We start from the raw sequence: 16,880 nt of genomic DNA on the forward strand, positions 1-16,880 counted from the left end.
GCAAATCAGAAAAATCCTAAACTGGCTTTAACTGATGAAAAAATTAACTGACAAATAAAATTAGAGGGCAGCAGATATATCTCTGGGCCAGAATTCTCAAGGACTGTGACAAGAATGGATTTCCATATTGAGGATGAGCTAGTGCTGCCGAGAGGAAGCCTACCTGAGTCACATCAAGAAAACTTACTCGAAAGGTAAGAGTTATTCCCTTGATTAAAAACGTAAGTTGCCATTACAGTTTGCTCTCTGCAGATTCCAGTAATCAGTACCTGAATAAGCTCTGGTTTCAAGGCCTAAGTTGCAATGTTTTATATTGTAAATAGGCTAACTTTTTATTTCTGACCTGTCTTGCTCTTCAGTGTTGATAGATGGCAGCAGATGACTAAAGATTCTAGACTGAGTTCATCTTCTAACCAAGGATAATTAAATGTTGTTTCTAATGCAATATTTAGCCTGAAGAGACTTTTTCTTTTAAGAAAAAGCAAACACAGAGTAGAAAACCACGTGACATGCCAGAAAAATCCATGACATCTGGTTAGAGACTGTACCTGGTTTATATCTTTGTATGTTACATCTACATTAAAAACGTTTTGGAAAGGTTTGTAAAGGAAAATGTGAGGACTAATACACATCACTGTGTAGGTTTGAACATCTTACCTGAGGTAATTTTTCCATCTCCAAGCCCTGGTGCTCCAGCTGGAGTCCAGCCTCTCCCTGGCCTTGGTGTTTTGCCCACATGGGGTAAAATTGGGAAGGAAAAGCTTTTAATGTTTTGTCTGAAAGCTTTATGAGCTGGAAGACAGGTCAGTCCCACAGCCCCGCTAGGGAGGGACAACACCCAAGACAAACTTCCTATTCTGGTGGCATTTTGCTCTCTCTATTTGGTGGCTTTTAGCTCTCAACTACTTGACTTACCATCTTGGTCAAAATTACCTCAGTTCACCTATGACAAATTGTGTTGTTTGAACGATTTGTGTAAACCCCTGAAAAAGGCAAAGGCAAGTTACCTGTGTGCGGGGTGCTCGAGCTGGGAGGCTCAGCTGTGTGGAAACGCCAGCCCGCACAGGGAGAGGGAGCCTCGCTGGTCCTCGCAAGGCGTTCCTGCCCCATCTCGAGTGTGGCTGTGACGGGGCCGCGCCTCCCCTCAGGCGCCCGTGGCTCCTTCCCGCCCGGCGCGGGGCGGGCGCTTTCCGGGGCAGCTTGAGCCTCGCGCGCTGCCGTCCGGGCGGCCCGCACAGCTCGGCGGCCGCCATGTCTACCCTGGGGAAGGCCTCGGGCGCGCTCAAATCGGTGGATTACGAAGTGTTCGGGCGGGTGCAAGGTGAGGGGCGCGGGGCGGCGGCGCTTTGCGCATGTGCGGCGCCGGGCGGGGCTGAGGCGATGGCGTCGTGTGGGGGATCGCGGCGTTCTGAGGGGAGGCGGCTGTCAGCGCCCGGGGGCGAGGGCTGCGCTGTCAAACTCCTGTCAGCGCGGCTCCGTGCTCGCAGAGGGACGGGGGTGGCTCCCTCCTCGGGTTGGCAGCGAAACTGAAGTGAATATTAAAGGGTCAAAGGCTATTCCTGTCTTCATTAGGGAGTTCCCCTAGCCGCTTTAACAGAAATAACCGCTTGGTCGAGGTCATCTCCTAGCCGTCTTCTGCATTTGGCTCAGAGTCACAGAGCTCTGCAGTTTCCCTGCGGATAGACCACAGATGACATGTATACAGTTTACAATAAATTTGTGAAGTCAATGTATTTTTGGAATAGGCTTTTATAAGATAACCTTACTTTTTTTTTTTTTTTTTTTTTTTTTTTTTTTTTTTTCACTTTACTCTTTTTCTTTCTCCTCTAGGTGTTTGTTTCAGGATGGTAAGGCAACATCTGATTTACCAGTTCTACTTCAAAGCCTACTTCAAAGTATTGTATTTCCAGGGCTAAAAATACAGCAGCAGCAGCAGCTTTGCAGACTATAAACATAATCAACTGATGGATGGAGTTCTAGGTTAGACTGTTAAGTATTGCAAGCAGATTGAAGAGGAAAAATTTTTTGTTCATCTCTTATAGTAAAATATTTTTAAAAGCTTATTAATGTGTTGTTTATATTAGAGTAATTTCTAAAGATTATATTTGGATTGTGAAAGGTGAGCATTAGAACATACTAATGTTTATAGAGGTAAATTCTGGATGTTAGCTTACATTCCTACTGGTAATTACAGTACCAATGCTTAAGGAACTTATGTTTCCTGTGATACAGTTGCTGGGGCTCCTGACCCAGCCAGAGTTCTCCACCAGCTCTGAATTTGTAGCAGGTAATTCTTCTACTTGACAGAAATCAAGAAACATGTTTCAAAAGTGTTGTGTGAACCTAGTGAGCTGTGTTTAAGACCTAAAAGTTTTTATGCATAATTTATGTATTGTGAAATAGTTCAAAATAGAGAAGGATGGAGGTTTACAGTATAGTATGCCTTTAATTTTTCTTTATCAAGCAGAAAGTGTGTGTTTGCAGGTCATATGATAGGCTGCGTTCTGATGCTTTTGGGTAATTTCTTAGGGAAAAAGTGCTCGTAATCAACTTGAAAAGTACTCTTCATGGGTAGCAACACCTTTTCATTGCCTAGATTACCCCCAGATCTGTTTTCTCTTTTGAAGTGTAGTTATTATTGAGCTGAAGTTTGGCTGTTGGCATTTAGAACAAATGTCTAAAGAGAACATGGGCTACATCTCATCACTGAACATGCATGAAGGAAAATGGAAGAAGCACCTTTTAATCTCAATAAATTTGAGGTGAATGAAAATATTAGCTGTTTAATATTAGTATTAGCTGGTTTTATTCCCTGCAGAGAATAAAAATTCAATGGTTTCTTGTAAAATACTTTCTGTTCCATGCCATTTCAGGGTTCAGGTACAAATGAAAACTATGCAGATACATTTTGTGTGTACATAAAAAAATAAGAAGGTTCAGAAAACAGGACTTGGAAGTTCCTTACATTTGCTGCTATAATTGCCTTTGCTAGTAATGCAGCAGAAGATCCTTAGAATTTAAAGGGTAAAAGTCAGGTGGAAAGGTTTTACAATGAAACATGAGGAAAAACACTTCTGTTTGTGCATGCAACAAGCTTGACACCAACTGTTGAAGAGGCAAATGAGCAGTGATAGGAGCTAGAGAAAACTAAGTAAAAGGTGGTGGTGTTGGATTAGTAGAGTCCTTTGATTAAAAGTGTTTAAAAATTCCTTAAACAAGGAGAGCAAGTTTTTGGCTGATCTCTGAATGAAAAAACTCACAGTATCGGAAGATTTCTGTGCATATTCAACTGATACATCAAGCAGCAGGATGGCTTTATTATGAGCAGGGTAAGAAGCCATCATATTATACAGTTTGTGGTGTTTTGTGTTTTTTTTTTTTTTTTTTGAAGAAAAGTGTTAATGTAAACCAACATGGGAATTAACTCATGTATTTATGTATATGTGAAATCTAATTCTTGTTCAAAAGCTGGTTGCTTCTGCTGCAATTGCAGAGCTGACAGGAATGTTTTAATGTTTGAGTGTGAGCATAATCTATGGATTCTTGTTTTTCTTAAGTCTCAGTCTTAAGGCTATGAAAATGGAAGTGGGGTTTAACATGGTTTACATGGTATGCATGTGGTGTATGTGCTGGCACTGATTATTGTCTCATTATTTTTCAAATCAGTACACAGAAGAGGAAGCTAGGAAGCTAGGAGTGGTTGGCTGGGTTAAAAATACCAGTCAAGGAACAGTAACAGGCCAAGTTCAAGGCCCAGAAGATAAAGTAAATGCAATGTAAGTATATTTGTTTCTCTCAGTCTTACTACTGTCACTTACAGAAGCATCTGAAATCCCAAATGACAGGTAGGTTATTTGTGTTTACGGCATTAAAGGAAACCTTACTTACCACTACACCAGGAAACTAGTATCTAATATATCTTGTAGCAGAGCTGCAAAATTAGACTAATGTGACTAGGCATGTTCTCAAGGAGGAGATGGCAAAAGAGCTGTTACAAAGGGAGAGGAAAACTTCCATTTTCTTGTTAAACAATTTCAAGTAGGGTCAGCAAGATGGATTGTGACAGTAAATTGACAGTGATGTTGAAGCTTTTGATGTACGTTGTTTGTGATATCCAGAGCAAATAAAAAGTTGTTTTGAATTGTTGTTTCTTCATTTTAAGATGGAAATGAAGAAGACACCCCTGACATGGGAATAAATGTTGCAATGCTGAATTGAAATTGAAGTACAATTAAGTTACACATTGAGATATGGACTGAATTTTCTAGAGTAAAATGCTTGGGAGAAACCAGTTAATTTCACTTGTTACCTGTGTGGGCTTGGATACATGGAAGATAAAATGTAAATAAACGTATTTTTGATGATAAATTGCTGGACTTCCACATGTAAAGGGAGGAATTGTATGTGAACGGACACGTGAAAGGCTCTCATTTCTCTTAGTACATGCAATAGAAAATCAAGTGATTGGAACCAGTATAGAGTTGAGAGGGAAAAAGATCTAAAGCAAGTTGGAAGTACAACTGTGTGGAGGTATGACTCTCTCTGTACTTTGAGCTCTCTAGTGAAATGAGGATGTGTCAGGAATGTGTTTTGAAAATCAGTTGGCTAGGTAACTAGCCAACTGATGGGGAGTGCATGACACTTGCAGATACTGGGGACCTTGTGCTGAATGTTCCAAGTTCAACTTTGCTATTTTGATACTGCTTTACATGTGGTCAACTTTTTTGGTTAAAATGTGTGCAATTTTCTGTAAAATGTGTTCATTAAAAGAGGTTGCACAGGTGGTTTTATAGATTACATTAATTTTAAGCTACTGTGTTAAAATAAAAGGCTTACAGAGAGCACAACGGAGGTAAGGATCTCCCAGGAGCAGTGACACTGTTGTTTCTCTGCTGGGAAAACCTATTGAAAGCTCTGTGTTTAAACATTTGCCTTGCATTTAGCAGTCAATTTCCTGTCTTGTCCTCTGGTTAAGTAGGAAAGGTAGAGTTCTCAGCTTCTTGCCAGATAAAGAGAAATATGTCAGTTGGGCCATGTTTCCAAAAGTTTTTTGTATTAAACAGAAGAAACAAATCCTCTTCACCTTATTTTTGTGGATCTGTGTATAGCCCAATACAACTTCACAGCACTGGAGCTGGGGAGTTAGGCATGGGAAGGCAGCCAGAGGCCATGCTGCTGCGCGTGTGTGGTCATGTTGGTGTTTCTTCTGCATGTGGAAGCGTGCTGGTGTGCTGAGGGCTCCGTCCCTTCCCATCCTGCAGGGAAGAGGACTGACCTCGGCACCTCAGACTGATACAATTTCTCAGGCAGTGTGCTGAAGCCTGGGTTTTGTCCTAAAAGATGGAAGTAATTGCTTCCTGGCAGACAAAAAATGTGGTGGAAATACTTGTAAATGTGCCGTGCAAATTGGGGTTTGCTCTGGAACATGTAACAGCTTAGCAGGGGCATTCTGACTTCTGCAAGAAGTGGTGAAAGGTAGATAAATCTGAAGGGTTGGGGCATGAAGTGTTATATGGGCAATGGGCTTCATTCCTTAGTGGATTGTCCACTTAAGGTTGAATGTCAGCTTTTTTTTTTTTTTTTTTTTTTTTTTTTTTTCCTTTTTTTCTGAATTAAAGGAGGAAGGCTGACTTTGGTATATTTTGTATTGAAATGGTGATGGTGCTGAAAAGTGGTTATGTTCACTCGAAATTCCATGAGGCTAGGGTTTCACACAGTGGATTTGATGGTAATTCAGGAAGTCTCAGGTAGGAATAGGGTTTTGATTTTTAGATGTTTTCAGTTTGTTTTTAAAGAAGACTTCTTAATGTTGTCAAAGATTGGTGACTACTAGACAGTATTTGGTCTTGAACTTCCTACATATAAAAATTTCCTTTGCTTTTTCGGCTCTAGGTGTCGCTGTTCGTGTTCTGTAGATGCTGCCAGCTGTGTGCTTCAGTTGAAACCCCTCTAATTTCAGTTGAAATTGACTCTAATGCTAGAATCCATCTCTTCTTCAAGGCGAGTTTTCTTTTTTTCCACGCGGGTTCCGCCCCCCCGCCGGCGGGGTCTCGCGTGGCCCCGCTCCCTGCCGCCCCCCACCCAGACGGTGGTCCCTGCCGGTAGTACAGCTGACTGACTGCAGAGCTCTGGCCCGTAAACTGTTCCAGTATTAGTATGTAAGGTTTTTTGCTACGATTTTCCATACTTCCTTTCCTTAGGTGGTGACTGTCAGTGATAACTGAAACTTAAATCTCTTGCTTAGGTGAAAGCAACGTAGGATTGCAAGGTTGTATTGGATCGTTGTACAAGCATAGGCAAATGGAGTTATCTGAATAATAAATGGAGGTCTTTTCTCACTTAATTAGAAGCAATATGCCTTTGATATGCCTGAAAAAAGACTTATTTTGACTTTAATCCTAACTAAATCTCAATAACTATTTTAGAATAATCCTGTAGGCAGGATTGGCTGAGCTTTCTAGGAGACTTCTCAAAACAACTGCCAGTTAGATGTGCTGCTCGTGCTGGAAGCTTTTTAGTGCATTTGAAGGCTTTATGCGTACACGTATTCTGCATAGTGGAAATCATTGGAACCATGTGTAACACTGATTTTCAGAGTGGAGATACTCTCTTGTAGTCTACATCTCCTTTTACAGGAGGATGTAGAATCGTTCAAGGCCCTTAATCTGGCTTTTTATGCCAAAGAAAGATTGTTCCAGATGTCTTCGTTGCTCCAATGCAATGTTTATAGAAATACTAATGAGTAAAAGTTCAGTTTAAACTAATATTTGTGAAGAGCTTTTTTTTTTTCTTCTTCTTTTTCTCCAGTTTATTAAGGGGAATAACTTTGTGCACACAATTAAAAATAGACTTCTGGCAACAATTTGGTAATTATAAATAATAGTATGTACTTGAGAAGTATAGGTTTCTTTGAAAATAATTATTATGGGTGCTGTATTTGACAGACACCTGGTTTTGTTTTTTAAGTATAAATTTAGTGCTTAAGGGATGCAACATCCTAACTGTTTGTCCTCTTGAGCAGGGTCTTCCTTTGTTCCTTTTCATACAGCCAAAAGCTGTGGGACAGTTGACACAGCATGGAGCCAAAGCTGCTGCACCGCTTGTTTCAGAGGGGTTTTCTAGCTTGAGTATGATGCTTTACTAATGAATGGTACCCTGTAGCTTCTAGTCATTTTAGCACATGGCAGAGCTTGCTCATGTTGCCTACAGAGAAAGACAGGCATAATAGGAAGAAAAATGAGGAACTTGTTCTGCTTTCCTATAGAAAAGACTCAGACATTGAGGCTGAATTGATGTGCATAACTGTACAGACACATGCAGATGTGCATGAACTCTAATGATTATAGTTATCTTGGCCACAGTCTTCATGTGACCTTTCAAGCAAGTTATAAAAGGAATAACAGCTGACAAGATCTCTGGTTCTTAAAGTACCTCAGAACGGCAACTTTCATTTTGCTTTTTTTGATAGAAGTATATTTTATTTGGTCTCAAAATTCTGAAGTGATTTTGGTTTCTCTCAAAATAGATTGGGGCACTTTAAAGTTTTTGAAACTGCTGTGTTAATACTATTTCATCTCAACAGATTGGCACAAAGGTTGTGTAGGATGGTTCTGACTCTTTTGATGTTGTCCAGGAAGCCATGCCAAAAATGATGTAAATAGTAGTATAAAATTATTGGATCTGGTTTTATCTGAATCGTGAAGTTTTCTCTAGGTAGGTACTAATTGATATTAGCATGAACCAAGAAGTAGCCAACGATACCTGCAGCTAAACATCACAGGGCATCTTTGTCTTTTTGCCCTTTGACTTTATCTGTCATAATTTTATCCTTCTGCTCTTGAGTTAACTTATTATATTCACTCTGTGATTAGAAGCTTTCTTTTCAAAGCTGCTATTTTTTTTTTTTTTTTTTTTTTTTTTTTTTTTTTTTTTTTTGTGGCAGGGGTGAAACAGTTGTTTTAATCTATAATGAATGATCTATAATGAATATTCTGTTCACGCATCGTAAGCTCTTTCTGTGTATGTTCTGACTCGCACTCCTGTGTAGCGATGCTGTGGGCTCTTCCTGCCTATTTCCTTTTTGCTAAAAGAACAAAGAAAATCAGTCTGGAAAAAAAGTCTGGCAGATATTCAGAACTTTATGAAAGAAAAGCAGGCTTTAAAACAAGCAGCTGATGTTCCATGTTTGCAAGCAATGACCATTCTGATGGGAGAGGGTCCTCGACAAATAGTTCTCCTTCCCTGTTTTCAGTCAATAGCATTTTAGCAGTGACTAGAAAACAAACCATCTAGGGCACCAAAAACAATCTATTCCAGCTCCCAAGTCTCCCAGCAATCATTTAATGAGATTTCAATAATGATATTTTTGCAGCAGGTTTGGTCTGCTACCTAGGGACTCCTGTGAAATCCTATTATGCTGTACAAATGCTGATCCTAAGCCTCTGGTTTTGCTTGTCATATGTAGTATGCAATTCTTTGAAATTTGATGTTAAGGCCACTCCTAGAAACTACCATGGACTGCACAAGTATATACTCCAACTTCAGACCATGTAGGCAAACTTATGTGGTTACAGAGTTGCTAGGGCTTTAGGGTAGCAAGATGGTTTCTGTCTGCTACTCTGAGATCTCCCTGACCTGTTCTGCTTTTTCAGACTATGGAGCTGGAGCCTGGAAGCTTGTGTTTTCCTCAAGGGACTGAAAGGAGTCGGGTCCTGAGTGAGCTCTGTGGAGGCTTTGTGGAGCTAGGAATGTTGGAAGCACCGGTGTTTAGCAAGCCTGTGTACTGCAGCTGTCCTGGGACCAAACTTTGAAAGTTCAGGCTCCCCAGCAGCCTCACAGACGACCTGGCAGCACATTCTGATGCAAATTTATTTGGAAAACAAATCCTGCTAGCTCCTGTTTGAGAGAAAATTGAGGGTTCACAGAATAGTCTAGGTTGAAAGAGACCTCCAAGATCACCGAGTCCAACCTCCTACCTAACGCTAACAAATCTTCCACTAAACCATATCCCTAAGCTCTACATCTAAACGTCTTTTAAAGACCTCTAGGGATGGTGACTCAACCACTTCCCTGGGGAGCCTATTCCAGTGACTAACAACCCGTTCAGTAAAGAAGTTCTTCCTAATATCCAACCTAAGGTTTTTGCTCAAAAATTCATTTTGAAGATGAACATGTTCACTCTTAGACTAGCTGCATGTCTTCCGTTAGATCACACCTTTACTCTATCCTTGGCTGGAATTGTGTACACAAATTTGTATTTGTGCTTTTGCAACTGGCCGTTGCACATGCTACACTTTGGCTAGGAAACTGCTTCAGCTGAATTACTCAGCTACGGAGATAAAAAGTTGATGCGTGTTGCTTGTCCCAAACATCACTTGATATCTACTTATGCTTAAAAAAAAATAAACAAAGAAGAACAACAAGCACAAACACCACCACCAGACAAACAAACAAAACACATAGCTAGACTGTGGTCAGCTTCATGAAAGTTCAGGCAGACAATACATGGTACATTGGAAAATGACTGCTGTGCCCTCAAAATCCCACTGATGTTAAATGGTGCAAAGTGAAAAACCCTATAGGCCTGACCTGTAGTCAGTCAGGGCCCCATTCTGCCTCATTAACAGGTAAGAGATTGCTACTGCCCAGGAGTAGACAGTAAAATTAAGCAATAAAGCCAGGGAGTGTGAGTATTAATGTACAAATAGAACACCATAGCACGGAGAGGAACTGACTGGCACAGTCTCACAGGAAGCATCTTGCAAACCATTCAAGTTGTTTCCCGATTCCTGGTCCAGGATTTCACCACTCTATTCTTCTTGTCTTTCTCATCCTCTGTAGCTTAAAACAAAATCATTCAACTTATTTCATTGCTATTAATAAGAAAACCAATGCCTTTGTAGTTCTTGCATGATAGAAATGAAGTGGTTATGTATACCAGCTGTCAATTTTTCTTGTTAAGTGCTAGTATTGATAATAATTAATTGGATAATTACACAGAATTTTTCTTTTTGGCTAGTGTCCATATGGACAGTATAGGCAGGAAACTCAGCCCTGGCAGTGGGGAGTGGAACACACAAGCAATACAAGCAATCAATTGTTTCAGTGAGCACTTGTAAACAAGGTCAGCTCAGCAGGCGTTCGGGAAATCTCTTATGAAATGTGATGCTGTCTTCATTATCCTTCTAAAGGGTTTTGGTGTAGGACCAAAACAGCAGGCAGGATTTCTCTTCTTGGGACTTTCAAGATCCAGGGATAAATATTTAAAAGCAAAGAAAAAACTGGACCTGTACTCTTTTCTTTGGCAGGGAGAAAAAAAAAAAAAAAGAAAAAAGTTTTTCATCTTAAAGCTGTTCCTTTGTCTGGGTTTAGTTGCAATTATTCACTGAATCTAGGCTAACAAAAATACATTTAAGTTAGTGCCTGGGCTATTATTTCTATTTAAAGGAGTCTTTCCTGTTATTCCCAACCAGAAATACGTAGGAGGCTGACAACCTAAATATCGAGCCCCACACGTCATGAGAAATACTGAATATTTTATTTTATGTTGGGAGCAATCAAAAGACTTAAACTCTCTCTAAGCTTTCTACTTGTCAAGCATGGAAGCTGTGCCTGCTGGAGGGGGAATTGCAAAGCATGGAACACATGGTACCTGGGCACGAAGCAGCCTGTTGGTGGGATAGGTGCCAGTGCTTGCTCTGTGATGTTGTGCCGCCCTGTGCGGTGGGTATGGAGTGAATGCTGGCACTGCAGGGGCTGCTGTGGCCTGGGCAGGGATCCCACTTGCCAGGGACTTGTCTGGTGCCTTTCCCCCGGCAGCGGTGCCCCTAAGGCTAAGGGCTATGTGCTGCAGGCTCTGCTCTTCTGGGTCCTCCCAATGGAGAAAATGAAGTTCATGGCTTTAGTTGGAGTCCTGCATGGAAACTTGTCTACTCCCAAGGGCATCGTGTCACTGCAAACGTGACTCCCCGCAGAAAGGCATAAAAGGTCTGTTACTGTGTGCTTTGGAAACAGAACTTATTAAAATGCTCCAGATGTTATATGCGGCTATCAAAAGCTATGGCATTAATCTTGAAATGGATAGCTTCTGTATAAATGTGGAGCTTAGGTGTCTCTAGAAGGACTGTTGGTGTGAGGGCCTGTCTGCGCATATTTCCCTGACTGAGGCATGACAGTTGTTACGGGCAACATGTTTGCCTTGCTCTGTTTCATCATCTCTTCAAAGGCTTGGCATGTGCTGTTGAGATATGGGGCACTTGACAAAAATAGCATTTTTCTTCCTCAGTTTTACCAGGGGATGTGTTGTCAAACCTAGTATTCTTTTGGAAGAAAAGGGAGAGAAATGGCACAGTACCGAAGGCAATAAAAATGTAGCGCCTCTGGTTGATGTGAGTCTGTCCCAGAGTAGCCAAGTGTTTGTTTACAGCAGTGGTTTTCCTGGAAGGGGGCTGCTTGCTGCTGACCTTAGAGAAAAACCTCAAAGGACAAAGTGAGAAAGGACAGGGAATTAATAGTACTTCAAATAATGCATTGTCAAAGTATATCTGATACATAGCGAGTGTAAATTTTGAACAGCTGTCAGTAGGTAGAAATAAGTTCTGATCGACACGTCCTAAAATATAATCCAGAGTTGTCATGTTCAGCTGGTCCCAAGATTAGGCAAATCCACAAGTGAAAGCTGCCAGCAGTGAAATGAACATGAAGGGGGTGACATGCTTTCCCGAGGGTGGGACGCACCGTCCTTTTCAAGCTCATGTTGGTGGCTTGTTTAGAGCATGTTGGTTGGTAACCCGCTTCTCTCAAACAGTTTCCTTGCTCTTAAAGCAGCTCAGCAGGGTAACCTGCAGTGGCTTCTGGAGCTAACCTCAAGGCCATAACTAAATACAGGAGTCTGAAGTGGGAGAGCTGTGCATGCTTCCCCTCAGCATGCTTTGTTTAGTAGGCAAGCGTAACGTGTTCTCTTCATTGTTCATGCAGTCATCTCAGTCTCTACAGTAAACTGCACCTTTAAAAAAAGTTCCTACATAATTAAAGAAAAAAAGGTTGTGTTTAACGGTGTAACGCAAGTCTGTTACCTTATTTAACACAAGCATTTATGTTTTAATAGGTAGTATTTAAGAAAATTCTGCTTAATTCTGCTTAGAAGATGGAGTACTCTGATAAACGCTGACACAAAAGAAGTTGTTAGTTCTAGTTCTATAGGTCAAAGAAAGAGTAAGGCAGGAGAACCAAACACTAAATGATGTTGTCCTTGATTCTGTCACTTTACAGCAGAAGAGAAGCTGTCTTTATACCAGCAGACATGGAAATCCTTGAACACTTTTGTCTTCCCAGTTGCTCTGGCTCCACTACAGCTTGGCAGAAAACACAGTTTCTCTTGTGGCTATCTAAAATTTTTGGCTGCTTGTACCGCTATAGTGGTACAAACTGACTGGAGGACAGAAACTCTTCCCCATGAAATATAAGCAATTCAAAGATATTTACAAATAAAGGAGGCCACCCTCATAAATAGAGTTTTTTTTTTTTTTTTTTTTCAAAGCATACAGATCTTGATGGAAAGTTTCTTTTTTCACCTTTCTTAAAGAAAAAAGAAGTAAAACTTGGGATAACAGCTGTAACTTAACTTATATAAAGAGGGCCTTTCCTCAAGCAAATAAACTTTGATATGTTTTAGGTTTGAATTTGGTGAATGATGTAACTAACTTTATGGAGAAAAACAACAGGCTGTTCTGTGAAGCTTGTCTTCAGGCACACTGACTGCTTAATTCAGTAATGACCCAGCGATCGTGTCTTGCTTGACTGTATTGCCAAATTTGTGACAATACTTCACCTCTTCTCTTAAAGCCTCAGTCCTTGGTACAAACTTATGTAGGAATCGAACTTCTGTTTATAAAAATAAAAGATTCCCAGCCTTGCATGGAAAAATAAGCTTTGTTAAGATGATGCCAAAACCCAAAGGCAAGCAAAGACTGAATTTTATTTTGAAGATCTCCTATGATTTTTCCTGGTCGTCTGATTTTTCTGGCACTTGATTAATAAACCTGAATGTGTGGGATTAGCAATAATGTTTAGTGAAAAGAGGACAGTGAGAGTGTTAGGAATAGTTTCCAGCTGTTTCTTGTTCTGTGCTGTAGGTTCACTGCACGTTTTGTTGTTCCAAACACTCGATATCTAGCTGTAGTGAAGAAAATAATTGTGCAAGTAATGCTGAGATATGTTTGTCTTCTTACACTGGGTCTGATTATAGCAATGCTAATGACAAATGAGGAAAAGCAGATCCTGAATCCATGTTCATAATAGCTGGATTAACTGAATTCTGAATTGGTTTTCTGGAGTATGTTGAGCCCGAGCTATACCTGAACCTAGAGTGGGCCTCCTGAATTTCTTGGCCTCTCAGTGAAGTGAAAACGTGGTATGGTGAATGCAGTTTGTGGACCCGTAACATACGGAGGGAGTATCAACTGCTTCATGGTCAGAGATTCTCTGCAGAGTGAGGATCTCATGTCAGTCACTTGGGGCTCTGTTTGCTTTTTTCTTCCTTTCAGTATTCCTTTCTAGTATTCCTTTATTTGCCTCCTGCAGTCTTTCTTTGAATGCTGGAGTTCCTGTATCGTGGGATATATGGAAGCATGCAATTTGTGGTTTGTGTGGTGTCTATCTGCCTGTAGATGCTTACAAGTACAAAATCTCTTGCTTTATCATGGTGAAATTGATCTTTAAACTGCCTGTATCTAGTGAAACAATAGATGCAAATAGATGCATACAGAATAGGGATGTTAGCGAAGGAATTGGAGAATCAGAATTAGAGTGAAGAGGAGAGAAACAGGTTTTGCTAGGAATAAATTTTAAGAATAACATGAATGAGAGTGCAAGTCTAACATGTAAGTTTTGGTGAATGGAATCAAGTAAATCTGCAGAAACTTGCTTCCCAGACCTGACAGATGCTACAAGCAACTTTTTTTGTTCCAAAAAACATTCTTTTAATATGTTTCCCGAGTCGTTCCTGTTGGGTGCAGTCATGGATTTCTATCAGGTGTTTTTCCAGTTAGTTTCATATCGTTGGGTTGCTAGCACAAAGGAAAAATTGTCGGGTTATGGATTTTTCCCTCAGGGTCTGCTTGCTTGTACAGTTACTGAAAATCATTTGTTTGGGAAGCAAACCTGGATATGTTTGAGATTGGCAAGGTCTTCAGTATCAAGCAAATTCTTTTTAGCTTTCTCTTCAGAACTCCGTAGGATGTACACAGTGCCAGGAAACTGTTTTCCGGTTGACTTGATGTGTACAGTATAGTTACTGTCAGGAAAGTTTTATTTCAGTTTGTAGACTCTTTTCTGTTGTATCCTTGCAAAAGTGGCACTGTGAGCCACTCAGTTTCATTTCTCCAAATACACGTACAGTTTGCAGAGCCTAATCTTTAACTCACACTCACTTCTGACTCGTTGTACGAGCTTCCCTAGAGCCTTAACTTTTCCTGAGTAAAATGGAGCATTGATTTCTGGTGATATCCATGGTATTAGAAACTGACTTTTTTTTTTTTTTTTTTTTTTTTTTTTTAGTGATTAGCATTCAGAATCAATGTCAAAACTAGGGAGTCAGCTTTACTTTTGAAACAACGAATTTTGGTAATTAAATATCACTTAGTACAACAGGTTATCAGAACACAATGTGATAACCGGTGCTTAATTAATTAATATGAATTAAAAATTGAAGTAATAGTTGGAAATGTTGAAACAAATAGCGGAGAACTTTCACTTTAGGTGCTTGTATGTTCCATGTATTACTGTTACTGCTCCTTGGTATTCGTTTGGTGATAACGTTAGCTGATAAATGCAGAATAATAAAACACTGTCTTGAAGGACTCGAATGGAATTGAATGTGGACAGTTACTCAAATATATAAAGCAATGACTTACCAGTATCTTTAGGTTGCATTGTCCCTAGGTGTAATTTCCATGCATCTGCCCCTCTCCCTCTACACTTTTTTAAAGGCTTTACAATTCCAGAATGCTGTGACTGAGGAGGAAATGAGATAGCAATGGTTGCGATCCATCTAATATACTTGTACAGAGCGTAAGAATGGGGGTGGACAGGCTGTGAGCATTCTCTAAGAATACCTGGAGTGAGAACATACATGCAGATGACACCTCAAACAACTCCAGCTGCTGCTGTGCAATTCCATACTTCAGTAGGAGGCTTGTAAACCGATTTTGACAAAGTACGTGTCAAGAGCAGTTTCCGATGCTGATGCAAAAGGGTGGCTGCACAGACAAGGGCATCATGTCAATACTAGCAATAGGCTAATACTAGCTGTGGAAAGCATCTAATATCCACACCTATGAGTAGCAAATGAGTATACTTAAGGAAACTTTGGTGGGGGCCAGAAGAGAGATCTTCATGTTGGTATAGTAACCAAATCATAAGTAGGTTGGGAGTTGTAGTGTGAGTATACCCGTCAACTTTTTAAGCTGGTATTTTTTTAGTTATCTTACAAAATTGCTGTGGACGAGAATAGTGTGCAGGTAGACCTGAACTGACCAAAGTGTCAGGAAAATGCGTTTAGAATTCGCAGAAATTTTGAAACTGCAATGAACTGAGACATGACTGGAAAGAATAAGAAGGTGACTAACATTTTTTGAGATTATGCTGTAGGAATAAAAGTATCTTTGTCTACTTAATTAAGTTGGATTCTAGGTAATGGCGTTGCTCTTAGCCTTCAATCTTTAGCAGGACAGGTATAAAAGTCTTTTATTAATTTATTCTACAAAGACTTGTAGAAGTCACAGCTATATGCATTGTGCTGAAGAACAGTGATCTAGAGACAACTTACACCACTACTCATTGGTCTTTGGCCTGCACTGCAGAAATGAAGGTATCTGGGGTCTCACCAACAAATTATGCAGTCTTCTGCCTCTGTACTTCAGCTTATCCCAGGCTAGAGAAATAACCTTCTGTCTGACCATCTAGCCTGTGTTCCTCTCCTCCATCTTCTTATCTTTATTTCTTTCCTGAGTATCACATCGGTTTTTAAGGTTTGCTGCTAAAATATCATTTCCTTTCTCGTTTACAAGCTATATTTCCTCAGTCATTAGTACAGAAAAAAAAAAAAAAAAAGGAGGAAATGGGCTTTATACAGAATACAGTGCTCTTTGGACATTCTGGATGTAATCAGTCATGGAAGTAATAGCCTCTGACAGCTGACCTGTTCATGAACAGGTATTAGCCTGTGTTACTCTTAAGCCCTAGGACTGCTAGGCAGAAGCGCTGATATCGCTGTGTATCAAAGTAGAATGTAGATTCTTTAAATGTCCATGCTATTTTTTGTACTATAGGTAGGCTATGGTCAATACTAGATATTAAAAAATCAAATAAAGATATCTGTTATTTTAAATAGAGTAATATTGGGGAAAGTGTGTAAATACCTTTTTTTTTTTTTCTTTTTTTGAGATATGCTGGTGTGTGTAACTGTAACAAACTGTCATGGTGAATTTCATGTGCAGGAACTGATAAGTTAATTCAACTAGAGGGTATAGAAAGCTCAGGGATCTAAAATTGGGTTCTCCTATGCTAGTATCAATTTTAAAAGGTTATTTATTTGCTACTGAACTTGAGTTATTACTAAAGCTTTGTTAGATAGCGTTCTTGATGCAATTAAAATGATGGAAAAAACTTTTTCATGTGGTCTGTGTCAGTGAAGGGATTCAGCTGGACACAGCCGGAGATGTTCCCATTGTAACTTGATAGATGTGACAGAATTGTTAATTTTATTATTATTATTATTATTTTTCTTTGGATATGTGTTGTTTAAAGGTAGTGCAATAAATTTGGAGTTCATATGTATTAGCATATTTGGGGGACTGAAACTGTGCTTGATTCAGGTTTGA

General features: G+C 40.0%; 1 protein-coding gene across 6 annotated transcripts in view; it reads left to right on the forward strand.

The window, feature by feature from the left end:
• The first annotated feature begins 1,155 nt into the window (after nt 1-1,155).
• The window catches only part of ACYP2 (acylphosphatase 2), a 37,146-nt gene continuing 21,421 nt past the window's right edge, over nt 1,156-16,880 (forward strand). Inside the window, exons 1-4 of one of the 6 annotated variants that reach the window (XM_035322128.1) lie at nt 1,156-1,321; nt 1,831-1,847; nt 3,667-3,776; nt 5,893-5,968. In XM_035322128.1, coding sequence (XP_035178019.1) covers nt 1,252-1,321; nt 1,831-1,847; nt 3,667-3,776; nt 5,893-5,953 — 258 coding nt within the window. In that variant the 5' untranslated portion in view covers nt 1,156-1,251 and the 3' untranslated portion in view covers nt 5,954-5,968. Of the gene's footprint in view, nt 1,322-1,529; nt 1,698-1,830; nt 1,848-2,644; nt 2,763-3,219; nt 3,330-3,666; nt 3,777-5,892; nt 5,969-16,880 lie in introns of those variants that run through there. The other 5 variants (XM_035322130.1, XR_004749534.1, XM_035322126.1 and 2 more) reach the window with 5 other exon arrangements.

The sequence above is a fragment of the Oxyura jamaicensis genome, chromosome 3 (genome assembly GCF_011077185.1).
Source record: "Oxyura jamaicensis isolate SHBP4307 breed ruddy duck chromosome 3, BPBGC_Ojam_1.0, whole genome shotgun sequence".
NCBI lineage: Eukaryota > Metazoa > Chordata > Aves > Anseriformes > Anatidae > Oxyura > Oxyura jamaicensis.